The sequence below is a fragment of the Rhipicephalus sanguineus genome, chromosome 1 (genome assembly GCF_013339695.2).
Source record: "Rhipicephalus sanguineus isolate Rsan-2018 chromosome 1, BIME_Rsan_1.4, whole genome shotgun sequence".
NCBI lineage: Eukaryota > Metazoa > Arthropoda > Arachnida > Ixodida > Ixodidae > Rhipicephalus > Rhipicephalus sanguineus.
This window is the reverse complement of record NC_051176.1, coordinates 333,757,517-333,784,471: the sequence shown is the minus strand read 5'-3', so window position 1 is coordinate 333,784,471 and position 26,955 is coordinate 333,757,517. Positions and strand designations below refer to the sequence as shown.

At 47.3% G+C, this 26,955-nt stretch overlaps 1 protein-coding gene across 1 annotated transcript in view; it reads right to left on the bottom strand.

The window, feature by feature from the left end:
• LOC119384146 (neprilysin-1) overlaps nucleotides 1–26,644 on the bottom strand; it is a 34,626-nt gene extending 7,982 nt beyond the window's left edge. Inside the window, exons 1-6 of the mRNA XM_037652441.1 lie at nucleotides 26,385–26,644; nucleotides 25,154–25,381; nucleotides 18,196–18,547; nucleotides 11,103–11,219; nucleotides 7,909–8,082; nucleotides 1,699–1,989 (exon numbers count right to left, since the gene is read on the bottom strand). Of these exons, the coding sequence (XP_037508369.1) occupies nucleotides 1,699–1,989; nucleotides 7,909–8,082; nucleotides 11,103–11,219; nucleotides 18,196–18,547; nucleotides 25,154–25,381; nucleotides 26,385–26,644 (1,422 nt within the window). The remainder of the gene's footprint in view (nucleotides 1–1,698; nucleotides 1,990–7,908; nucleotides 8,083–11,102; nucleotides 11,220–18,195; nucleotides 18,548–25,153; nucleotides 25,382–26,384) is intronic.
• Between the last annotated feature and the right edge of the window lie 311 nt (nucleotides 26,645–26,955).

The window sequence follows — 26,955 nt, the reverse complement described above, 5'->3', positions numbered from 1 at the left end:
TTATTATTATTATTATTATTATTATTATTATTATTATTATTATTATTAACTTTCACAAACTATTAATGCAGGCTGGTCTCTTCTTAAATACGAGAGTATTTAAGCTAGCGGAATAATTCACGGGAAAATGTAATGAGAGCGCTGCTCGCCCTTTATGAGACAAATTCATCTGTGCAAATCCGCGTTGGCAACCATTATTCACAATTACCAAAGAAACCGCATAAAATTTAAACAGAAAATGAAGAGAGACGTGTGTGGCGGTCGCTTCTTTACTTCTTTGTCTGTACTTTGTTTGAGATGGGAAAAAAGTACAGTAATACACGCCCCGCCAAAGGTGCATGAGATTCTTTTGCTCGTGTAGAAGGCCCTCGTCGACGTACGCCTTGTGATATGCGCTCCGAGTTCTCTGTCCGCTCTAGAGGTATCGCGCCTTTTATATGCAGTCCCGTGTTACTTATTCGTGCGATACATTCTTGCAACATGAATTAAATACCAACCCGCCCAAACCTCAAGCCTCTTAAACGTAATACATAGCATTGAGTAAACGTCATCTCAGCTTCACAGAACCTCCGTGGGATCTTAGCAGGTAGGGTGTGGCCCTGCTAAGCTCGAGGGTGCAGGTTCGATTCCTGGACACGGCAGCCGCATTTCAATGAAGGCGAAATTCAAAAGACGGCCGTGTTCTTCGGTGTAGGTGTACGTTTAAAGAACCCCGCGGGAGGTAAAATATAATGCGAAACCCTCCAATGCGGCGTGCCTCACAATCATATCGTAGTTTTGGTACATTTTAATTTTGAACGTCAAAGCTGCCGCTCGCACTGCAGACGAGCGCCAGCGCTGTGTTCGCTTCCTGTAGCGTAATAACGCCGCTGGCATGTATGTGACATGCTGGAAAAGTGGCGCGGTGGGCTGTTGTCGTAGTCATGTAAATTTGATAAGAGATTCGTGATGAAGTAGTTAAACGCATTTTTCCTTTTGCTTTTTCACCAGTAACTTCTTTAAATGTTTGATTATTTTGTATATGTAATGAAGTAATCATTATTGAATTATTAATTAATTAATTAAACTAAGTATGCGAACACTACTGAGAGACAATCTTTATCAGAAAGTGTGTGCGAGTGTGGCCGTGTATAGTTCGTGCGCAGGCACCTAACAATTCCGGGCGCAGGAGTGGATATCGGGAGAGCTGTACCATAGCAGTTGGCGAAGACGGTAACAAGGATTACAGACAAAAGTAATACATAGGCTAATATACAATATTACGCTTCATAACCAGTCCCGTTGGCCTGATTACATAACATAGAGTTGCTGTGTATGCTCCCCGCCAAGGGGAACATATACAGTAACTCTAACCTAACACGGCACACAGCGCGATCACGGGACCGAGCTACAGCGTACGGTAAACGGTACAGTGTTGTCCATCCCAAGCGGGGCCAACTATCAATATTTTCGCCGCATACAGGATGTGTCCTTATGCTGCCCATACGGGAAACATACGATAAGCGTACCGTATGCATAACAATTTTCACATAGGCCTGTCCTTGCATTCTTGTTTCTCGTTCCCCTGCACTATTCCTATAAATGCCCTCTGAAAGGAGTTTCCTGCCTATACAGTAATAACCTAAATACTTGTTTAGCCGTAAAACTACCACTGCACTCGTCTCCAAACCACCCGAACCTGCGAACCGCAAGACTTGCCTGCATTATGGCGCCGGTAACGAAAATAACGTGGAAGACGGGCGTATAGAAGGCGTTCACTGCCAGGATGGGCAGCGATATCTCGCTGCGACGCTTGATTTTCTCCGGGTCGATGTACATCATGCGCCGAAGTTTCTCGAAGCGTCGTTTGCGCGCCTCGAGCAGCTGCCGCCCGAAGGCTCCGTCGTCCGGGGCGAAGGAGGGCAGAAAGTCGTAGTTCCTGTCCACAGCCGCCGTGTCCAGCAAGTGTGCCGGAACTCCGTCCACGCTCACGATGCTCATCATCCGCTCCTGTGCGATGAGATTTTTTTTAAACACGAAAGTGTTTTATGCCGGGGTCCACCAAAACTTCACTGACGTATTTCAGTCACGGATATGACGTTGGTAAAATGTACACTAACGGATCACGTGGGAATCGAGCCCACGACCCCTCGGTCTGCGACGATAGGTGCCCGGCGCTCTACCCACTGCGCTACCGACGCTCTACAAACGCGCCTTATATCTCTCACACATTCTCTCTCGCACGGCGCTCTTCGTTGGCGGGGCGATGTCGCCGTCTGCGAGCGGTGAATGAAGCATTGCGTCATGACACTAACGAGCGCCTATAGGGAGTGATTCAAGGACGACGCAGTTGACGCAGTTAGGGCGCCTCGGTGCCAGCGAAGGAACGCTGGCCGCGCTGGCATCGAGGAGGCGCACACAGTTACATTCCTTGCCTTTCGCGTCGTATTAACGTTTGACGGCTAGTTGTCATATGCACATGCACCAACGGTGTTTCTCCGCTGCCTATTGCTTCGAGTACGATAGTACTGACTAATGAAATCGCCGCAATAAGCACCGCAGAAAGGCAACAATGTCGACGGGCGAATGTCGCGCCTTGGTTGAGCGACAGGCACGACAGTGGGGAGCGGAACCTCTTCGCGCGTTAACGGCAAAAGCTGCGAACCTCTGCCTCCCACGTTCCTGAAGAGCAGTGTGGTAGTTCATGCATGAGCACAGGCGTAGGTTACCCGATTAGTGGGGAGCGCACACCTTGCCGTTTCTCTCCTCAATTGATGACGCTTTGAAGGAGGGCATATCGAGTACCAATGTTTATTATGTGCTTGTTAATGACATCTTTGCGCGGTATTCGCCGTATGCTGTGTCAAGGTATATGTTAACAACTTCAACTGCCACAAGGGTTAAATCATGATCATGGACGTTCGTCGTCGGGATGAAGATGTGACACAAGGCGTCAACGTGGTCCACGTCAAATGGTGCTATAGCTGCCAAACGCCAATCGACATTGTACAAGCTCTCATATATCAATACACAATAAACAACGAACTACATCTGGGAAGACACGTTTCACTTACGTGTTATAGCGATTCCTACGACGGCGGGATAAGTCATGTTTTTTTCTTTCTTCAGTAGCGTACGCGTACGCTTATAGCATTATGTCAACCTCTGTATATACCGCAGACACCAATCTGTTAACTCCTGTCAACTGTACAAATCCAAGGAAGTCAGAAGTTCGGGAGAAGATGGAGGCTTAAAGAGGTGAAAAATCTTCGAACAGGGAGTGTCGCTGGAACCAACGTTTCGACAAGATCACTTTCGGTGCACCGTTGGCTCGAGTGACACCCCCGTTCAAGGATTTTTCGTCTATGTCTACCGTAGGCCTTATACAAATGAAGCAGTACATTCACCACCATGATCGTGAATAGTGGCACTGACTAACACTCCCAGTGTTATATTATATATCACACAGGCATAAATCTTAATGGAAAGAGGTAAAAAAAATTGGCCGCGTATCTGCGTGCTTCGCTGCAAATGTCGTAGAAAGACCATAGTATTCTGCCGGCCGTACCACACGAGTCCTGGTCTCATCCGCGGCCACCCGTGATTCTGTTCCCAGGACCACTGCCAGGTGGCAGCGCCATATCGTCGGCAGATGGCTTTTTCGTGCATAGCGTCGCATTTTGAGCGCAGCCTAAGAAACACTAGGGTCTTTAGAATTACGTATCTATGTATTTTCTAGTAAAGGAACACACCACCTAATACTTACTTATTGATGTTGCGCCTCAGATATGCGTACTATTTGCTTTTTGATCGACAATGTTCACAAGTATGAACGCAGCTACCAGTTCAAGATGGCTGGGCGTTCAGCAAGTGCCTAAACTTTGGCCGGGTGGCTGAATCGTGTGACAGACAGACAGACAGACAGACAGACAGACAGACCAAAATTTCTGCGTTCAAATATCCCAAGAAAGACTATCGTCTTTAAAAAATGGAAAGAACATCGGTCCCGTAATACAAGAACGTGCTGCGCGTTCAAATTCCACCGTCAGCAAGTTGTTCGGCCCACTGTCATTTCTCTTGAGTTTATCATTTTTCTATTTCAATTAAATAAAAAAGTAATTTACACTGTGATTTCCTTGGCTTCATTGCCCGCTGGCTTCAAATGACTGTGCCTAAGGGGAATTGGAACCCTCCGTTCCCCTTGGTTTAAATGCGAAGCATTTCTTAGCGAACTTCTGCGACTTTGAGCGTATCTATCTATCTATCTATCTATCTATCTATCTATCTATCTATCTATCTATCTATCTATCTATCTATCTATCTATCTATCTATCTATCTATCTATCTATCTATCTATCTATCTATCTATCTATCTATCTATCTATCTATCTATCTATCTATCTATCTATCTATCTATCTATCTATCTATCTATCTATTATCTATCTATCTATCTATCTATCTATCTATCTATCTATCTATCTATCTATCTATCTATCTATCTATCTTATCTATCTATCTATCTATCTATCTATCTATCTATCTATCTATCTATCTATCTATCTATCTATCTATCTATCTATCTATCTATCTATCTATCTAGCCGCCTACGACTTTGTGCTCTCCTGGTCGTTTCGTTAATGAGATATATACCAAAATTGGTATGGCGTAACATGACTGTAATACGAACATAAATGAGGGTCATAACATGAAAATCAGGACATGCATATTATGAACGGCTTGATTTGCATGCCAAAGTCTTGGTGCTCTTGCGGCTGCTTCGTCAACTTGATATATATCACAAGTGGTATGGCGTGACAAGAGTGTATGACGAACATAAATGACAAGTGCTAACATGAAAATCATGACATGCATGTCATGTATGGCATCACTTACATGCTACACTCATGGTGCGCTCGCGGCCGTTTCGCTCGCTTGATATACACCAACATTGGTATTATTGCGTGGCGTGACTGTATGAAGAACATAAATGACAGGTGGCAACATGAAAACAATGGCATGCATGTCATGTACAGCGTGATTTACATGCCATGCTCATGGTGCGCTCAAGGCCGGTTCGATAGCTTGATATACACCAAAATTGGTATTGCATGACGTGATTGTATGAAGAAGATAAATAACAGATGGTAACGTGAAAATCATGACATGCATGTCTTGTAAGGTATGACTTACTTGCCACGTACGCTTATGGTGCGCTCGCGCCTTATTCGCTAGCTTGATATACACTAAAATTGGTTTTGCGTGACGGTACTGCATGACGAACATAAATGACAAGTGGTAACATGAAAATCATGACATGCATGTCATGTATTGCATCACTTACATGCCACGGTCATGGTGCGCTCGCGGCCGGTTTGCTAGCTTGATATACACTAAAATTGGTATTGCACGATGTGACTCCATGACGAACGTAAGTGACAGGTCCTAACATGCAAATCATGACATGCATGTCATTTACGACATGATTTACATATCACTCTTTTGGTGCGCTAGCGGCCATTTTGTTAACTGGACATATACCAAAGTTGGTATGGCATGACATGAGTGCGCAACGAACATAAATGACAAGTCATGCATCATATATAGCAGAATATACGTTTTATTAGCATGATATCTAACAGGTTGTACATGCATGCCTGCATGAAAAAAATGCGATATATAGTGAACTAGATGTTATGACATGAATGACTTCATTTGCCTCAAAGAAAAACAAAGCGATGTATGCAGTTCTTTGCTGACTGCTTCGCATTGCATCGATTCCCACAGTGCGTGGGATCTGCCGTAATTTTTATTGATATATATTATTTACAATGAACGCATTCTTGCGTTATAGGCCAGTTCTCACGGACTCTGCTGACCGTGGCTGGTGCTGGTCCTGTTGCACAATGCGGAATAGTATCTCGCACAAAAAATATATATATATACAGTAATAAAAAGAGACATTTGCCCTTAGTTAGGATCAAACACTCGCACAAGAACAAGATACACGATACTCTAACACAGCAGCAGGCATATTTCCTTCGTGCCAACGTCCCTTTAGGCGATATTGCCTGTATACATGCATGTAAGTTCGCCCTATCGCAGAACACGTGAAAACACGTTGGCGCGAAGGCACGCGTGCGGGGGTCGCAGTTTTAATTTCACCGATAACGCTATATATGAGGAAACTGCGTCCGTACGCACGAAACGTTCTCACACTAGCACTGTTAGTGAAAGAAATTTCCGGCAGATCCTGACGCTACAGACATTAGCCAAGCCAGTCAACCAATAGCCGTGAGAAATTAGCAATTCAGTGCTTTGTAAAACGGCCCCTGGCGAGTAAAAATTACGCAGGTCCAAGTCATTGTGCGAAATGGGATAATTTTAATGCATCGCATAGGGCTGACCAACTCAGTCGAACCATCGTGTGCCGGTAGAATCCTTGTCACAGCGCAACCACGCGAGCGGCAACCGTCGTGCGCTGTGGCGAATTGGTAATGCAGAATTGTGCAAACTTGAGAAATTGGTATCTTGCGGAATACTAAAATTAAAATGAGATAGTGACGGATATGGAATGTCAACATGAAGGCCTATCCAATGCACGTTAGTTCTGTCTTTTAATGCACCTCCGCGAAAAGAAAGTGGCGACTAAAAACAGACCGAAATAGGAAATCGTGCATATTTGTGACATTTCCTCATAAAACACATGTGATGTATTCGTCCCGAAATATTTTTACTGTGCAGCACACGCCTAGAACAGTGCAGTGCATTAAAAGAAGTAGTAAAATTCGCGGTACTTTCCTTGGTAAAAATACTGTCGTTTTGGCGAAACCTTGTCGAATCGTCGACACGTAAAAAACATTCCCGGCCCCCACTAGAACTTCCTACTGGGTTAGTTGGTGTCTATGCTTGCTAAACATGTTGTTCTCGGCGCAAAGCTTAAACGACGAAAAAAAGAGGACAGGGAAGAAACTGAGAAGCGCCAACTACCAACTGTTATTCAGCGGCCATAGGCAGGAAACGAAGCATGCACGTAAGCATGACGCCAAGCATGTCATCACGACATCTGTCCAGTAAAAAAGCACAATCCAGATGTGTATAACACAATCTACGTGTCGCTGACACATACAGACCCTTTCCTTCTTATTTGAAAGGTTCTCCATTGCGAACAAACGCTACCGCATAATAAATTCTAGTCATTAAACGTTCTACAGGCGAACTTTTGTATCAATTCACCCAAACAAAATATATTAGTTAATTTGTTAACACATAATCGCACTTCTAAAGCGCGTCACTGAAGACAAAATGTTTTTTCAGCAATATAGCAATATTTTGTTGAGAAGATGCTCTGCGTGGGACAGTAAACTGAGATGCACAATTTTTAAAAAGGAAATGTGAGAGATGGTCGCTAAAAGACGCGCGACGCTTGACATGGAATGACATTAGAGAGTTTATACGTGCGTCTATAGCGAAGGCCCTACATTTAATACTGCTGCTTGTATAGTAAGCATCATCGCAAGCAGTGGTGACATCATACACAAACATGCCCGAGCGAACGCCTGAATCTCGCGCATTCTGGCACCGGGGAGCTCTGAAGAACGCTGAATCTGGGACATCACTTCTGTTAGCAGCACGGGCTCGCATGCCAGCGCCTGACGGCCGTAAATGTAATCCACATTCTTTCGACGTCTTCAAAGTTGCAATTAATAGCAGTTACACTCGTTGCCCGTAAGTGTCGCGTGCAGCCCTGACGTTTCTTCGGACCACCTAGCGACCAAATGGGTCCTGTAAAAGAGCTGTGCGATAAAGCGAAAAAACTGGGAACGCACCACATTAGCTTTGGAAGTGTTTGCGTCCATCCAAGCGAGAGTCTCGAAGGAGTGGATCGATGCGTTGCGTATGTGCTCGGTGATCGCCCCCGAGCGCCTCACCATGCCCATGCGCCCAATGGCGCCCAACAGTATGTGGCCTAGGGCGGCCGGTGCCAGCTGCAGCAGTGAGTTCACGCAGATGTCGGCGCTCACCACGGGCGAATCCCGGAAGCTGACGATCTTGGAGCACTCGGAAAGCGTTGCCGAGAAGGCGTACGCCTCGTCCATGACTACCTGGCAAAGGAAGGTCATTTCGATATATCAGTCGCGTCGTATCCTAAACAGCAGGACCGGAAGCGATATACCAGTTCCGCCGATCACATTCAATACACTTTTGCGACGAGAATCTTGCCGATAATGCGCGCGGTAAAAAATACGACGGAGGAAACAAAGTTGACGGTGACACCACGCCCAGGCTTACTGAACACCCACTGGCGGTCACCACAGGCAGTGGCTTATCGTGAAGAACGCAGCCATAGAGACGTGTGTCCTCGATACAGCATGCGACTCAACGCCGGCCACTGGGCCAGATACCATGGAATGAGTGTAGCGATAACCCGTCACGGTGGTCTAGTGGTTATGGTGCTCGACTGCTGACCCGAAGGTCGCGGGATGGAATCCCGGCCGCGGCCGCATATTTCGATGGAGGCGAAATGCTTGAGGCCCGTGTACGTAGATTTAGGTGCACGTTAAAGAACGCCAGAGGGTCAAAATTTCTGGAGCCCTCCACTACGGCGTCACTCATAATCATATCGTGGTTTTGTGACGTAAAACCCCAACAATTATTATATTACAATGTAGCGATAAATTTATGGGCGGACACACTTCCAGCTGTCCCGCTGTACAGCTGGTCAAGTGTATTTGTACGTAATGTATACGCACGACAAACGTCCTGACGGTGATGGATGCTCTTTGCAACGTCGCACTGCTAAGTCGTGTGAAAACAGAAGCAAGCTCGATTCGCGCATAATTTCGCGAATCGTGAATGGCATCTAAAGCGGTTCAGGGGCTCACTCCTCGAAACGTTCCTTTCTTCATATTCTATTCATTTCTGATTGCGTGTCCAACCAACTCACTGATACTCATGATGACTGATACCTCTAGCAGGGGCGTAGCCAAGGGGGTGTTGGGGCCCCCCCGCGCATATATACACGCACACATACAAACGCACGCACGAACATACATAAAGTATGGTTGAACCCCCCCCCCCCCCCCGAAAAAGATTTCTGGCTACGCCCCTGACCTATAGCGTCAGACACGATGAGGCACAAAGCCGAAAAGAATCAAGAGTTGAAATAGTCTACAAATATTAGCGCCGCGGAACGAATTACCGACGACATTAACCTTGAAAGCATAAATATTGAGGTGGTTTGACTACGAAACACGGAGCCGGATAATAAAATTGAGATAGCAGAAATACTGAAAGACTTAACTAGCGATGTCACCCGCCGCCACGACTTATAGCGGCTATGGCGCTGCGCAGCTGAGCTCGAAAATCACGAGTTCGATCTCGGCCGCGGCGGCCGCAGTTCTATGGGGGTGAAATGTAAGGACGCTAGTATACTTAAATTCAGGAACCCGTGAAATCAAATTTTCGTTGTAACAATAACAGAGACATACATGATATTTCACGCAGTTTTAGGTCCCAAAGAGAAAGACTGCAATGGAACTTCCTTTGCAAATGACACATGACAAAAGAACCCTGCAGGTGGTCAAAATAAATACAGAGTACCTCGCTCAGGGTGTTTTTTTTAGACAATACAGATTTTTAAAATAAAAATGTTGTGGCAGTCAGGTATATCTGTCGTCTTCGCAAACGCACTCTATATACGTCGAGGCGAAAATACTTTGCCGCACCTAAAGTTGTATTGAAATGAATAATTAACAAAAATTTCTTGATCAACTTTTTAGTTGTTAATTTTCCAAGTTTTCTAGGATCGTTTGGATCATATGTTCACAAGAAGCTTCACCGCCGATAGGCAACGATTTCTGGATATGTTCATAAAATAAATTCTGGTGTCTCAGGAACCAGCAAACATCACGATCTAGTTATGGTGAGGAACGCCGTACAGGGGGACTTCAGTTAATTTGCACCACTAAGGGTTGGTTAACGTGAACGTGAATCCCGGTGCGCGCGGGAGGTATTGCATTTCGCCCCCATACATGAGAGGTACTGCATTTCTAGTGCGCGTGCCGCAGCCAGTATCGAATACGCGACTATCGAGCTCAGCAGCAGAACGCCATTTACTAATGGGGTATCGAGGCAGCGCTGGCAATTATGGCGTTAGCATTGTCACTACGACAGCGGCGCGGCGTAAAACTACTCGTGTACTGTGCTCCTTTACTCACGGACAGCTTTCCTTGGCAATGAAGCGAAGGCTACACAGCCAATGCACGCGTATCCTACCGCTAATGAATGTCTAGTCCCACAATTGTGTCGCTATTTTCTGCGTGAGATATAAAAAATTCTCCTTTATTTTCTGCATGTAGCTGTTTGAGACAGGACGCAGCTCACACCAGAGACCAGAGACGCATTTCTAATTGTTTTGCTTTATGCGCTGTCACTTCGCGTTTTCGCACGCGTGAGAAAGTCACGCCTTTTACGTGTACCTCGAACGCTCAGCGGGCGTGTGCGTCGATGTGAAACGCTGATTGCTCGCAGCCATCACTTTCCACAGCGGTGCGAAACGCGCGCCATACCGGACTACTATACGCGTAGGAGTACATGTGCAAATGCTGCGCCCCCCCGTAGCTTTCCCTTCATTGTCAAGAAAGGACACTTAGATGTCACAAGACGCAAATTAAGGGGAAGGCGGAGGTTTGAAGAGTTGAAAAAAAAAAATCTTCAAGACGGAATGAAGAATTTTGTTCATATATTCAGGTGTAGAAAGTGATACGTATAGTTCACTACCACGTCCGTGACATCTACCTATAGTTGCTTTGGGAGCTTAGAAAATGAAAATTTTATGAAACCTTTCTCAACTTCTCAGAAAACCTGCAGATTTGCGTGTACAGGTGACCGTGATCATGCGGATGACCCGCATCGTGTGTGTTTAATAGAACACTGTGATCTATACGCCATTGTTTGGCGTTATTGAAATAAATTTCTAGCTAGTGCCGTACTGAATGGCGCAGACATATATAGTGCGCCATCCATATGCATGGCACTAGACGGACAGGACGAAATGTACCACGTGTAAAAAATTCATCGGTGTACGGTCACGTCACTTGTGCTCAGAATGTGTCATACTAACCTTCCAGCCTAAGACCAACAGCACGTCGGCCATGATCTTCTCGTAGCGGGACAACACGCCCCACAGCAAAAAGAACGGGCCCTGACTGGAGACCAGGAGAAGGTCTTCAGGGCCGACCTGCAAGAAGTGAACCATCGTGCATCACCAACGCGTTCAGAAACACCTTCTATTAAGCCGGATTGAAGAGCACAGTAACTCTATTGTTTAATTTATTCATGTAGCCGAGGTTTCAGTATCATGACAGCGGCGTAAATCCAGCAAAATCTCAAGGGACACACACAAACATACACACACACACGCGCGCGCGCGCGTTCGCACGCACACACACAACACACACACATCTTGATGCCACAGCGGCCATTTTGTTTTTCATAAATATGTTTTATTTTTAAATATATAAAAATTAAAATGGCGTTTTCAAATAAATTAACAAGAACACGAGCATGGGCCTGTGCAGCCAATGTAGTTGGCAAAGTTAGTTTATAAGTGTAACTCGTAGGTGGAGGCTCCGGCATATTTCTAGCTAATATGTCACTCGGGTTAAACCATCAAATGAAAATGCTAGCACTTATTATTATTATTATTATTATTATTATTATTATTATTATTATTATTATTATTATTATTATTATTATTATTATTATTATTATTATTATGATAATGCGTAAAGGTCCATTCCCCATCGTGTCTGACTGTTAGCCCCCCACCATGTACCCCTGGAATCTTTCTTGTAAAGCGTGTTTATGTTCACCAACAATCTTTTTTTTTTTAAATAACACACTTACATTCGAGCAATCGCATTCATACTTCATTGTGAACGGCCTCCCATAAATCGCCCACATAAATAAATAACGGTAGATGTTAGGGTAACCTTATTTATTTAGCGCTTCAAAGCCCAGCATAATAAATATTCGCGGCACGTCCGAAGTCGCCCGTAGCCTTTCAGGAAGCCTAAGCGCTACAGTGCCTTTCGAAACGATAATCAGCTTTAACACTTGCACTTCGTTTCCACTCATTGGATGGGCTTCGAATTTCATAGTTTATCTTAGGGGGAGTGCGCTATATCCACTGTCAAGCAATTCATATACGATGTTTGAAAGATAAATCTCAAGGGGGCACACTTGCAAGGGGTGTACCCCCAGCCTGAATACAAGAGGGGTGGGGACTCCCCCGGACCCCACATGATTTACGCCACTGCACTGCAGTAATTTGTGCTATGGTTGCTCTGTCACGCTTGGAATTCGGGTAGCGCTAAACGAACAATAGCCAACGGACGTTAAAAAAAGGCTCATTCTGGAGCTTTACGTGCCCAAACCACGATACGATTGTGAGGCGCACCACTGACGCAACGTATGCGGCGTGTTGTGCCTCATGTATATATGCGGCAGCCCAGTTAGAGCTTTTCAGATTGCCAGTGATCCAGCAAACTTGCTGTATAATACGTGCTCCGAGGCGCAGGACGTGGTCGTAGCTGTTATTCCAAACACTGCCTAAATTCAGGACACGCGGGTGCAATGCCGATATAACACCGGCCGCATGTTTTGTTTTTCTCCCCATGGGTGGTGGTGGTGGTGAAAAGCATTTATTTACAAGGAGAGGTGTGGGACCTCTTTAGAGGTTCCTACAGACTAGGTGGAGTCTCTATTCCGGGACCCCATTGGCTGAAGCCGCCGCCCTGGCTCTCTGTACCAAGGCCTGTTGGGCCTGAAGGTCTGAGCAGCCGAGAAGGGCCGCCTCCCAGTCCTCTCGTGTAGGGTTCGGGTGAGTAGTAAGGGCTGTGTTGTTTTGACAGGCCCACACCATGTGGTAGGTGTCTGCCACCTCCCCACAGTGCTGGCACTGTCCTGTGACCGTAGGGTCGAAATGTTTTATGATGGCAGGACATAACATTGTGTTTGTCTGGAGTCTTAATAGGATGCGCTCATCTGCTTTCTTCAACCCTCTCGCAGGAGGAGGGTAGCGGCGATGAATTTCCTTCTAATATTCTAGAATTTCCCTATACCGGAGGAGAGGGTAACCCTCCCCGTCTGTCTCCATTGGGATTGATGGAGGAAACCCGGAAATGAGCGCTCGGGCAGCCGCATCTGCAGCCTCATTTCCCCGCAATCCCTGATGACCCGGAGTCCAAATAATACGTTTCGGGTGAGGGTCCGCGTCCCTTATGCAGTTGCGCAGTATTTTGTAGGCTAAGGGTGAGATGTACCCTGCTACGTAGTTGCGACACGCGCCCCGCGAATCCGTAATAATGCATCTGGCATTACTGTGAGAGGCCGCAAGGGCAATGGCGACCTCTTCAGCCTGTGTTACAGTATACGCCCTAAAGGTTAGCCCATCCACCTGTGTTCCTTCGTGAATAGCTGCATCCGTGTACCACCCCTCGGGGTTTGGGCCAGCGACGTCCACGTAGTAGACACCTGTCTTCTGTCCATATTGTAGCTCCAGCGCCCGAGCGCGCGCCTCACGTCGTGCGGTGTGTTCATCTCTGTCCATTTTAGTGGGGAGAGGTCGGACCAGAAGGGCTGTGCGCCACAGTTCTGGCACCTTGACCCGCTCTTGGGGAGCGTAAGATGCATTCGAATAATTCCAGACAGTTTAAAAGAGCATGCTAACAACGTGAAAAATGCGCATTAAGGAAAAGGTTTTGAAGTTTTCCTGGCTAGCCATTGTATGACCTGTCAGGATTGCTCACCCGACCTCAAGAACACTTCCGTCATCAACCCTTTTCTTACCGAAGACGAGCTGAGCTCGTCCACACGGTTTGTACCGTTCCCACAGAAGACGATCGAGCTGCCTCGTCCACGCTGAAACAAGCGTTTCGCGGTGCCGCAATCAAGCCACCCTGATCTATCTTGCTGAGTTGTCCTTGGTTTCGGCAGATGGCTCCGTAAAATGTTTAAAAACTCGCTCAAAGCATGCATTTCGGTCGAGAAACAATTTAATTCCGACAACCGGAATTAAAAATGGCGTCCTCCTATGTGTGTTTGAGCGCGTGCATCGGCAACAGCTGCGATCGCAAAAAGAAAAAAAAAGGACGCTTGTTCGCCAAAGTTTTGTCGGACTCAGAGAGTGAAGAATAATTTCTGTTCTCCTCTGAGTGCGGCGGCGACGACGCAGAACAGTATATCTTCTCTGAACCATCATATTCGGACAACGACCGTGTCTTAACGTATCGGCAGTGGACGTCGATAGATGTAAACAAAGCGCCACCAGGGGCGTCCAAGGTGTCTTTTCAGGGCCTCGCTTGTCACTTTGCTTTAGTTTTTAAATTTTGAAGAGGTATTATCTGCACCGAGAACTAGAGAGGTACCGATACTCTCCGCGGTGCAATGCAGAGAAGCCAATCCTTTATAGCGAATCAAAACTTTTTTTTCGTGCATCTTGCAAATAAAGCGCCTTCCATTATCTCTTTCTCAGTTGTTTGAACACACATGAAATCATTTATGCAAATAAAAAAATCGCTATATTTGTATCCTTTCTGGTAAAAAATCTCGGTAGGGAAAGAGCTAGCAAAACGCGCGTCACTCGAGAAATCGTAGAAGCCGAACGTATTTCCTATCTCGGGGAGGGGGGCGTAAGCGTCCCATCCACACAGACTTTCAGATATGGCGTATTTACGCATGTGCAGCTGATGACGTCTGTGTCGGACAGCAAGTATATGCGTGCGAATTTCCCAATAAAAGTTGTTGCAAGTTCAGCGCTCGTCCTTGCCATTTTTTCCCCCCGTCCGGTGTGTTTCTTGGGCTGCAGTATCTGGTAATTATGTACCAACACGCCCAACTCGCCACTTGAGCTAGAACGCGTGACAAGGACGCGTCTCCAGGGCACAAGGAAACACTGGCCCTAGCGCGTGCAAACCGTTAAGATGGCGGCCGGGAGTGAGTTGATGGTGTCAAGACACATATGAACCTGCCATCGCTCGTTCCAGGTGATGGCGGTCCGTGCGCACTCATGCATTATGGCTCGAAACGCACGTTTCACTGTACACACACATCGATCGTGCACATGAAGGGGCAGGGGAGCCCCCCACCCCTAATCGTCTAAGGGGTGGGGGGGCGCAAAGTCTGCCCCATACGTTTACGCAGTCGGACCTGCTCCTTCATTCTTTAAAGAGCATGGTTATGGCCACGCAGGTATTTGATTACGACGGCGGCTTAAGGCCCCTGATGTTGCATTCTAAGAACTGTTTACTTCCCCATCTTCAGAAAAGCCAGGAACCAAAGGCAGGCCATTGTGAGAAGCCCATCATCGCTTCATTTTCTTTTTTTTTTCATCCATTGTGAAGTGTGTTATCTTATGTCTTATGACCGAAAGAGGTCGCGTGTACGGCTAAATGCTGCTGTGGTTTTCGCAGCGTGAAAGAACGTATAGCCTTGAACTCGCGGCACTTTTGCCGCTCCGCCGCTCTCTTATTAGCAGTGGTTGTGTGTGAACAGTCATTTCTCACAGCATCAGCTTACATTGGTAGTAGTGTAAATTCGAATTACTGGGCTTCTCACGAACGAATCGACCGAAACACGGCGAATCGATCGAAGGGCTCGATTTCGTTAATCAGGGCTACATAAAGCCAATGAAAGAATAGGGGAGGTTATTTTTATTTATTAATTAACTGAAGCGCAGTGATTATAGGATCAGGTTAGAGTGCACGAAAAATAACAACTTGCAACCGATGGGAGCCGAACCCTAAACTTCCGCATTGCGCATGCGGTGCACTATGCAAGTATATAGTGCTACGGCGAGAGCTGCTCCCCCGCTTGCCTTCTTATCATTTATGCATGTGCAACCCTTGTTAGTGCTGTTTTCTAAAAGGCATCCCCTTTGAAAATGGGCGGTGACAAAGAGTTATCTTACCTTTTTGTTATGAACAGGCGTTATCACATCTATTGCAGCTGAACAATTTAAGTTCACGAAAAACAACTTAATAACAACACAGAACCAACCTAAACCGTTCCCAAGGAAACCAGGCATCAGTTTATATTCCCAATTTAGGCACAGCCGGGAAAAGGTAAGGAAAAGCGTTCCTGGAATTATTTGCCAGCCGACTCCGATTTCCCCCCACCTATATCCATATCGGTAAAGAAGAAGCTCAACATCCCCTTCTCGCAACTTGACCATGAAAGACGCTTGAAAATTGCATCTCGACGTCTTCGTCGTCGCTCCCCATGAATAAGGAACAGAGTTGATTCAGAAACATCTGGAAAATGAATCCATTTTTTACTTGGAGCCACTCGAAAGTAATAATCTCCTGTACTCAGCGCGGGTTGTCGAGTGTCAAACAGCGGTGAAGTTCATAAAAAATCACAGTTTCGCCACAAGGGTGAATCAATCAATGCGATAGCAACAAATTGGAACGTTATACGAAGTAAGGCTATCAGCTCCCTCTTATTAGCATCCAACCTAATGAAACTCAGCAAAACGCCGGTGTAAGGAAACGCGGCCGCTGCAGCGAGCCAAGCGACCTTTGTGCTGTCTACCGCTTCAACGCAAACTGCGCCGTAAGAACGTAGCACGTACAGAGGTATGAACCGTCTGCTAATCCCTGTCAAGGTAGCGTTCGAGCAACCGCGCCAGGCCGATCAAAGTACGCAGTTTCCGCCAGAGTCACGCAGTCTCCCACCTCCTGGACATGCCTTTCGCACGACGGAGGACAGCCGGTGCGTTTCAACTTCGCTTGAGCCGCGATTGTCGGCTGCCCTCGCACGCTTTCACTCGCACATAGAACATACGTTGCGCGGGGCGATGTTATCGCCTTTAGACGTTCTACGGAACATCACGGCGACTACGACACCGCCGGTGACGGCAGAAATGCTCCTGGAGTGTTCATATAATTGCTATCGCAATAAATGTGTCGCGTGCACCTTATTTTGCAAGTAATATGCGGCTGTTCCAGAGGCTGAACGAGTTGCTTCCTTCGTGTTGCCCCGAATCTCCGCGCGCTTAAAGGGGCCCTGCCACACTTTTCCAAGTATTCGTCTAATGGTCTCAGTAAAAGCGCTTATTGCCTCACGAGTCGACTGCCGCCAAAAATTGTAGACTCTGTCAAGTACGAGCGTAGATACAAGGATTTGCCGCACGCTTTAAGTGCTTCCTCTCTGTTTTCGTACCAGCGAGCGCGCTGAAAGCTACGCAGGGAGGGGGATGAAAAGGGGGCAAAGAAGATGCGTCCCTTCGTCAGCGCGCGTCATGACCTTGAGCACTTTATTTTTTTTTTCTTCCAACGCGCGGCTCACTTTGTGTGATCGCGAGCGAGCGCGCGGGCACGTGGCGGCATCCCGCGGCGGCCACGGTAACTATGCAGCTCGCCATGCTGATATCAGCCAACGGCCGTGGACTTCGGTATATGGCGCAGTAATTTGGGTATATGGCATCATCTGTAGAGAGAAGAGGCAGCGATTTCTAGCTGACTTTGAGGATTAATTGTAAATTCCAAGCCGTGTGCTGCGCTATAACGTTTGGCTCGCGTGTTCTCAGGAATCTCGACTACCGATCGCCAGCGTTTTCTGACCATGGTGAAAAAGCGTTACAGGTTCCCTTTATTGCTGCAACTCACGTTACCCAAAAAAGCACAATAGCGAGCCACAACTCGACGCTTTTGCTCCCTTCGGTTCGCGCTGTTCACCAGGTCGGTGTTGTGAAAGCCACAGTTCCGGCGGTCATCGGGTGTGGTGTGTTCGTGTATATCTATGTACGCGCAGGCGCCATGGTCGTTAATTTAATTAGTAAATGAATGCTTACTGGAAGATATAGGGCCAATAAAACGGCGAACCTTTATAATGATGTTCGTTGCTTTGCTATCGATACCAGTGCTTCGCCTTTCGGGCAGAACCAGCTTTGACTTTTGACGTATTTTGATAATATTCTACTCATCAACTTCGGACTGCGTGCCTGTAAAGCTGCCGTTCTTTTTGCATTCCCTCTGCAACCGTGATTCCGCGCAACCCGCGGTTCAAGATCGGTGGCTCGAAAATTGCACGAGGGACCACCTAAATAACCTACGCTTTCTTTCTTCTGCTTTTTTTTATCTATCTGCAAGTGCGCCCTCTCGCAGTGTACAGCGCGAGAGCCGGACTGCCGCAGCGTGCGCCCGTGCGCGTACCTGCATGTCCGGCTGGAGGTATTTGTTGAAGACATCCAGCCAGGCGCTGTCGCTGATTCGGTCCCGGGTGAGCGCGGGCAGCTGTTTGAACTCGTAGTAACGAGGTGAGTACGGGTGCTGAGCGCGCGAGATCACTTCAAGCGCCGACAGGTCGTTGCGCACGCGCATCATCCGTTCAAGCACGGCTTTCAGGTCCAGCGAGACGCCGTAAGCGCGCAGGCAGTCCGGATGCATGTCGGTGGTTGCAGTGCGCCACGACTGGCGATCGGTGTCAGCCACCATCAGTGAGTAGCCCTCGTCGGTAAGCAGGTACGGCACCATGGTGAACTTTACCAGTGGGTGGATGTCGTACCTGCGATTGGATACGAAGCAGTCGGTTAGATGAATTCACAAGGGAGGGAAAAATGGCTGAAGTTTAACTCTTCTAAACCTAGTTGCAACGAGCGAAAGGTATATTTGGCTTGGTTTTGCAAAGACTATGCACACATGCAGTGGCTGCGGTAGCTTCGACCTTGGCACGCTTACGCGCTTGGTAAGCTTCTCTATAACGTGCTAATCAGGCCGTCCTTTTCTCCGGTGTTTCAGCACGAACTTTGCCTTTGCTTGAGATTTCGCAGCCAGCCGTGTAGCTACATCTACTGGACGATCGGATTCACCCTGTCGCTTGCGCTGAAGCGCGCGCACAGACGGCCCAGCCGGCGCGCTATCCATGGCTCGACTGAGCAATGAGCAATGAGCGACCAAGCGCCGGCGGGCGAAGTAGCCGTTATACCCATGAAGGAAGGAAAAAAAAAGAAACTATGGGAGGGAGTGTCACGTGATTCCGCTAGCCTCGGCTAAAGTCACTGTAACGGGAAAAGTACCGCGTTACTTTTCTCTTCGCCGCCGCGCTCTTTCGACGGCTTCGCCACATAAATGGTCCAGCCCGCTCGCCTCGCAAGTGTCTCCCGGCCGCAGACGCACGCCGCTTTGGAGGGCGATTGTTTTTATAGGCTCAGGAAAGCGTGCAGGAACATTACAACATCCCGTATCGCTTTGAGACTTCATCGAAAGCCTATCGAGGCATCGAAGAATGCCCGGGTAAGGCCCTCTTTGCTATTCCCGGCGGGAAAAAGGATGCCAAACGACGGGCTGTGTGGCTGCACAGAATTAGGCGGGAAAAATTTGTTCCCACGACTGATACCCGCATTGTCAGGTAAGCGCTTCATTGAGAATTCGCGAATGTTTCGGGGAATGTTTGCGCCTACCCTGCACTAGTGCAGCTTGTTTCGCGTGGTTGTCGCAGGAGGTTCATGCACAATAACATTTTATTATGTTTGGCGTAAAACTGACGCCTTTGGGTTCACATATAATGATCAGCGCGCTATGAAAACTGACTGCTACACATTGGTACCGCCTGACGTGACTGTATGACGAACACAAACAACAGGTGGTAGCATGAAAATAATGACTGATGCTCTCGCGGCCGGTTCGCTTGCTTGATATGCACCAAAATCGGTATTCCGTGACGTGACTGTATGACGAACATAAAAACCCTGCGGTAACATGAAAATAATGGTATGCATGTCATGTAAGGCATGATTTACATGCCATGCTCATGATGCTCTCGCGGCCGGTTCGCTTGCTTGATATGCACCAAAATCGGTTTGCGTGACGTGACTGTAATGCGAACGTAAATAACAGGTGGTAACATGAAAATAATGGCACGCATGTCATGTAAGGCATGATTTACGTGCCATGCTCATGATGCTCTCGCGGCCGGTTCGCGTGTTTGATATGCACCAAAATCGGTATTGCGTGACGTGACTGTATGACCAACATAAATACCGTGCAGTAACAAGAAAATAATGGTACGCATGTCATCTAAGGCATGATTTACATGCCATGCTCATGATGCTCTCGCGTCCGGTTCGCTTGCTTGATATGCACCAAAATCGGTATAGCGTGACGGGACTGTAATGCGAACGTTAATAACATGTGGTAACATGAAAATAATGGCACGCATGTCATGTAAGGCATGATTTACATGGCATGCTCATGATGCTCTCGCGGCCGGTTCGCGTGTTTGATATGCACCAAAATCGTATTGCGTGACGTGACTGTATGACCAACTTAGATACCGTCATGATTTTCACGTTACCACTTGTCATTCGTGCTCGTCATACAGTCACCTCACGCTATACCAATTTGGGTGCATTTCAAGCTAGCGAACCACCCGCCATCGCAGCATGAGCGTGGCAAGTAAGTCATGCCGTACATGACATGGAAGTCATGATTTTCATGTTACCACTTATCACTAACGTTCGTCATACAGAAATAGCTCGTCATAAAAATTTTGGTATATATGCATTTCATTAAACGACCGCGAGCGCCCCGAAACCATGTCATGTAAATCATATTTTACATGGCATGTCTGTCATGATTTGCACGTTATAACCAGTCACTTATGTTCGTCATACACTCTTGTCACGCCATACCAATTTTGTTGTGTATCAAGCTATCGAAGCGGCCGCGATCGCACCCTGAGCGTGGCATGTAAATCATGTCGTACATGGCATGCCTGTCATTATTTTCATGTTATCACCCTAATTTAAATTCGTCATACAGTCATGTTATGCCATACCAAATTTGGTGTACTTCCGATTAACGAAGCGGCCAGGACAGCGCAAAGTCGGGGGCGGATAGATAGATAGATAGATAGATAGATAGATAGATAGATAGATAGATAGATAGATAGATAGATAGATAGATAGATAGATAGATAGATAGATAGATAGATAGATAGATAGATAGATAGATAGATAGATAGATAGATAGATAGATAGATAGATGCAAAGTCACAGAAATGCGCTAAGAACATTTAATAAATGCATAGTTCATGGGTAAAATACAGCACAAACCAGACGATTAACACAAGGAAGACACGGGACAGAGTGCTGACTTCAACTAACAGTTTATTCTTGGGCGAGCTTACCTATTTATGAAAAACGATCAAAATCAGACAAGATATCTCCCAAAAATAACAGATCAAGAAAACAAAAAAGCCCTTACCACAAACACGTGCGCCACTGCGTCATCTCTTCCAGAACATAAAAATTCATCCCCTACGTGCTGACAAAAATTCAAGTTCTTTTTTTTGTTAATGTTTTTCTTGATCTGTTATTTTTGGGAGATATCTTGTCTGATTTTGATCGTTTTGCATAAATAGGTAAGCTCGCCCAAGAATAAACTGTTAGTTAAAGTCAGCACTCTGTCCCGTGTCTTCCTTGTGTTAATCGTCTGGTTTGTGCTGTATTTTACCCATGAACTATGCATCACCAACTAGCCTGCCAGCAAATGTTATTGAAGTTAATAAATGCAGACAGCCGAGCGCGTAAATGCCGCGCAGTTCGCTTTTTTTATCGCGTTAGTACGCGTGCGTGCGCAGTAGGCAAGTGAAACTTGCCGCTATTACTTTCCTAATCAGTCAGAGGACAACGGTATGCTTCATTCGTGGCTACAAAAGCGCACGCTATGCGTAAAACATGCGTTACTCCGCGAGAAATCAACGCCGCACCGCCGCAGCTTCGGCCACGCTGGACCAAATATGGCGGCGAGCACGACGGTCGCGGTACTTTTCCCGTTCCAGTGACTTTAGCCTCGGCAAGCCAACCTCCTCTGACGCCGCCCCTCCCCATAAGTGCGCGCGGTGCGTCCTGGGTAGGGTTAGGCCCCCGCAGCACTCGCAACAAGCGCAACCGATAGAATCACTTGCCTATCACGTGACCAAGGCCTATTGATCCTTTAATTTTTATGACTAGTCGGATACAACTTAGGAAGTCCGTGGAGGCCCCGCCCAGATAACCGAAGCGCAGCAGCCGGTCGCCTCTTCGACTGAAATAGTCCCGCTCATGCACTTCGCAACGTTCTCCGAAGGCGGGCTCACCGGCTGTCCATCTCATGACGTCAAGGCCGAGACAGACGGTACGATTTTCCTTCGGATGCGACGTCCGACCCGGCGGTGCGACAGCCAGAATGGTGGCTGTCCGTGCTATGAAAGGTCACCATTCCGGTTTCCCCTCCGCCGCGTCGGATGTCGCATCGCATGGAAAATCGTACCGTCTGTCTCGACCTTCAGTCTGCACTGCGCACCCATTGGTGCAGGCTTGTGTGCATCCGCCTTTGACGAGGAAATGCCGCTGACTTCTAAAGTTGTATCTGACTATAGGCTTCAAGATTGTCACGCAACGCTCCCTCCTAGTGTTATCCTTCCTTTAAGCCTTCGCCTGGTCACATGGCACTGCAGCGGCGAGGCTCCGAGCGAGTGCAGTTGCGACGCGTCTCCGCAGCGAATCACGTGACGTGATGTCACGCCTGCAACACTAGCGCTTTGGCGGCTCAAGGTCTTGCGACACGATGAGTGATCTTGGGAGACGTAGCGTGGTAGAGTTCTCGCTCTAATAAACATTACTACTTAATTAAACATTGTCAGCGTACGTTTTATCACGCACCCTTTTTAAACGCATGATGGCACCCGCACACATGCACATGTCACGGTATCTGTGTATCACTGAGATTACACGCGGCTAGTGCTAAAGTAGAAAGCATTATAAGCATTCTGCATGTGTGGTATGAGAGGCAGCCGGTTACAGAAGACTAACAGATAACGTGATCATCAGAGGAATCATCTCTTTATTTCACATCGCCTACGTTGCACCAGCAAACCTAAGCACCAAGTTGGCCAAGAACACGTTCTAGAGTCATTATACGTTACACTGATAGGCGCGAGAGGCAGTTGGCGTGTCGTGCTGGTTCTTCTCTTCGACAAACCTTCAACTGCGTTCGTGTGTTCTCGTTGTCCCTCATAATCATATCCTGGTTTTGGGACGTTAAACCCCAACAATTATTATTAGTAGTATGTGCTCGTTGCTGCCTGGGGAATCGTCCTTTCATTGAAAACTATGTCAACCCCGATCAACCCAATCTTTCAAGTTTCGGGCAGCTCCAGCTGTCTCTTTCTACGCAGTGAATGCCGGCGCCTCACTAGCGCATGTACCGGCGTGTGCAGCGCACGTTCCACACCCCGCCCACACAGAGTGCAACTTTCACCATAGCTCAGTGCTTAACGGGTACGGCTCAAAACTACACTTATCTGTAGGTGTGCGAAATAATATCCTCACTCGAAGATGATCAAGTGACGCCCCTTTTTTTTTTTTTGGCAGGATAAGCATTGCATGGGTGCCCGTATAGTAAATGCATGATTTTGCGTATGGTTCTGTTGGCTTTCCTTCGGATTCGCGTTGGTTTAGCTAGATTGGGGGGTTTAGCTATGAGGTTGCGCAAAGCGGGGATAAAAAGTGTTCCTCGATCGAGAGATAGTAACACTGCGTAACCTAACCTAACCTAACTTAACCTAAAGTCCTGGGCACGCGCACAGAACGAACCGTTCGTGATAGCAGAATTTTTGATGACTTATTCATCGCTTATAACACTAGCGATATTTATAATTATCTTCTGTGGTTGACGAATCCCATGCATTTGAAGGAATCGGCTTTCAGCGAAGTTTTCTTGTTAACTGAAATATATTCTCTTCGATTATCGTTCTTAATTTCTATGTGGATTAACGTACGCTTGGTCAACGCACACAGTCCTTCTATTTTGCTCACTTGTTCGTTTACTTGGGCCCCTGCCCATCGCACATACCATTTTGGCAAATTGGCCCAGGATGCTCACAGCACATTGTCACACGCCTAGAGGCTGAAGTTGTCTATTCGGTCACATACAAGGGTCGGCTGGAAAGTTTCTGGCCTGAGTCTGCAGGAATTAGGTCTTAGTTATGACACTGTTGTGTGCTTGAATGTAAGCTTTCTATCTGCTTCCTGCCACATTTTATATTTTAACCTTCTTATTTTAAAGGAAAACTTCTGAAGTACGTGTGTGTGGTGAGTAGCACATCGACGATCATGCATCACTGATTTGTTTTCCGTGTCAGAAATAATTTCGTCGAGACATCACAATCACCTTGCAGGGCAACGACTTCTTTTGCCCCTCGGCGATCCGCCAGCACTACGTTACGCCCTTCTGAGAAGTTCACGCCTGTGGAAGAACTCCGTGGACACCACGTGACTCGCCACTGCGCGACTGTCATCCGCGTTTAAATTTTCTCACTCACCTTTTCACGGTCACATGCAACGAATCAGAACCCTGCAAGATCTTCTTTTCATTCCTTCATGAGTTTTTCTGGCATAAAAAACAAGTCAGTGCGCAATCAGATATTTGCTGCCCATCAAAGAAACATCTAGCGTACTTTAGAATTTCAAGTGCCAATTGATAATTGCGCCCGGCTAAAACAGGATATGTGGAATGAAACAAAACACTTTCTCTCGAGCCTATGCCAATTTCTCATAACTGAGAAAAATCCTAGCCCGCCCTCATCCCCAGTGGGCCCCATGCCCAGCGATCACATGCTCATTTGCACGTACCTAAAGGCCTATCTTCTCTATTCACAACACACGCCACTGGTGCCGACGACTCGATTCGGGAGATATGGAATAGTAAACTGCAGTTTAATCGGCGAGAGATAGACCGAGCAAACGGGTCAATCCCGAAAGACCGGCAAAGTAGGCATAGAAATGTTTGATTTAAAAATTTCTTAGTGTCTATATGCTACAATAACGATGTATACGTATCGTTTGTTGTATCACAGGGAATACCGCTGACAACATGGCCGATAGCCAGCGCAGCGTGTATGTGTGGTAAAGATAAAGGTGCTAGTCCTGGGGGATTGCAGACCTTTGTGAACTATTCGACAAGACAGCAACAGCGGATATGTCGAAACAAGGAGGTAAAGAAAGCTTAATTGGCTTCATTGAACGATGTGTAACAATGCTGCGGCGCATCGGGTGCAACGACCCAGTTTTGCTCTATTGAGTTCAGCGCCTGACCATCGCGCTCTCGGCTGGACCCTGTGCGCTCTCACCGAAGCCCAAGGCCGACGAGGAAGTGGAGGAAATCGAACTCCTTGCGCGGTGGTTGGACAGTGGGCCACTCGAGGTGGAACTCGGCAAGCAGTTCGTGCAGAACGAGCGTGTGGTCTTGCTTCTCGGCAGTGACGGCCAGGCATCTCTGGTATCCCGTAGTCACCCGCGAGGCGGACGTGAACGAGAAGCTGCTGGGACTCTTCTCCAGTTCCTCGAACAAAAGCAGCCTGCGAGGGAAAGGCAGGGAGTGACACACAACTGTTCTCACTCGGTGAGAATTTTAAATTAGACGGAATCACATGATCACAGACATGGAAGTGATCAAGAATCGTTGTGCAAGGGAACAAGGGTTGAGCACTTCGACGAGGTTGTCTTCGTCGGGCAAGAGATCTTGCAAAACTTCGAAAAAGCACTTGTCTTGCCCTTTTCACCATGGGTCTGTATTCGTCGCGGCAACAAGTGCCTGGCGATAAGGGCAAGATCCGTGGGGCAAAACAAGTCATTTTTCGAAACGTTCGGTCCGGCCTGATGGATCGATATATTCTATATAGTTCGACCACTGTTGATCACTTCGATGAGCCATTCGTGCGACGGCGAACGATTATCAACTGAAAATCGCCAAAGTTTTGTAATATCAGGACGACCTGGAAGCCCGCGCTCCAACTGGAAGTGGTATGACAGGTGGCCGCACAACGCAAACCAATCAGTGAGTGTGCGACTGCGTGGTTTAGTTATCCTGTCTGCCCCTCGGTTAGCCGAGGTAAGACCACGCTTTATATTTGTAAAATAATTTCGCCTATAAGCGAAATTCTCTAAGAGAGCGTAGTGAGTTGCAAAGCGCGTTTGCGTGATGGATGAAAGTACGACACGACAATGACACTATACAGAATACGGAAAGACATTAAATACAACGCACCACAGTGTTTACATTGGGCCATTGTCACCGCTTTGCCCTCTTCTATCATTTTAAACCTACCTGACCAACTACGCATTCTTCGTAGTAGTCCATAACGGCGGAATATCTACACGCAAGGCTCGAATTAGCGATATGGTACATAAGTGCGAGTATAGTGGCGGCCTGTAAGTACGTCGTGGCAACGTATGTTCATGTGGAAGCCATGTTAAATTTGGCGGCTGCGCAAGCGCACCTCTTAGGTCATTTGTCCCGCGGTCCATGGATATAAGCGTGCTGTAGTGATTGCGTCTATGACGCGATACGTCGCCACGTACCTTGTGCGCGACGCGAGTAGTTCGAACTGGTTTCTAGAGGCGCCGTGAGTGAAGTTCCAGAATCCGCATACGTGGTCATAAAAGTTCTCGCACGGGTCCACGCGGTGGTTCACGCTGGCAGCGAGTTCGCGGGTGAAGTCGAAGCAGTGCGACGGGTGGTCACACCACGGAAATAGCCGGTCGGTCAGCCAAATGAAGGACAAGCGCAGTGCGCAGTAAGCGCACGACAGCGCCAGTTGTACGGTAGGCCTTGAGGACATGGACCGATAGCGAAGCCCGCGCCTTCCAGCGCTTCCCTCGATGAGAAAGACTGCCGCTTCAAGTCGACCCAAGTGAATGATTGTGCTCGATGGACGCGAAGCTGAAATAGCCGGTTGGTGCACAAACGCGGTTTACAGTGAAAAATGATGGGCACCAATCGCTAAGAAGCGTGCTTCCTTGCTCCTTATTTCTGGCGTCTACCCACTACCGGGGATTGGCCAAGAAGCCGTTCTGTTGCTTTGTTAGTTTTGTTGTTGTTTTTTTGTCACCAAGGGAGACTGGCTCACGGATGCTTGCCGTCGACACGTGC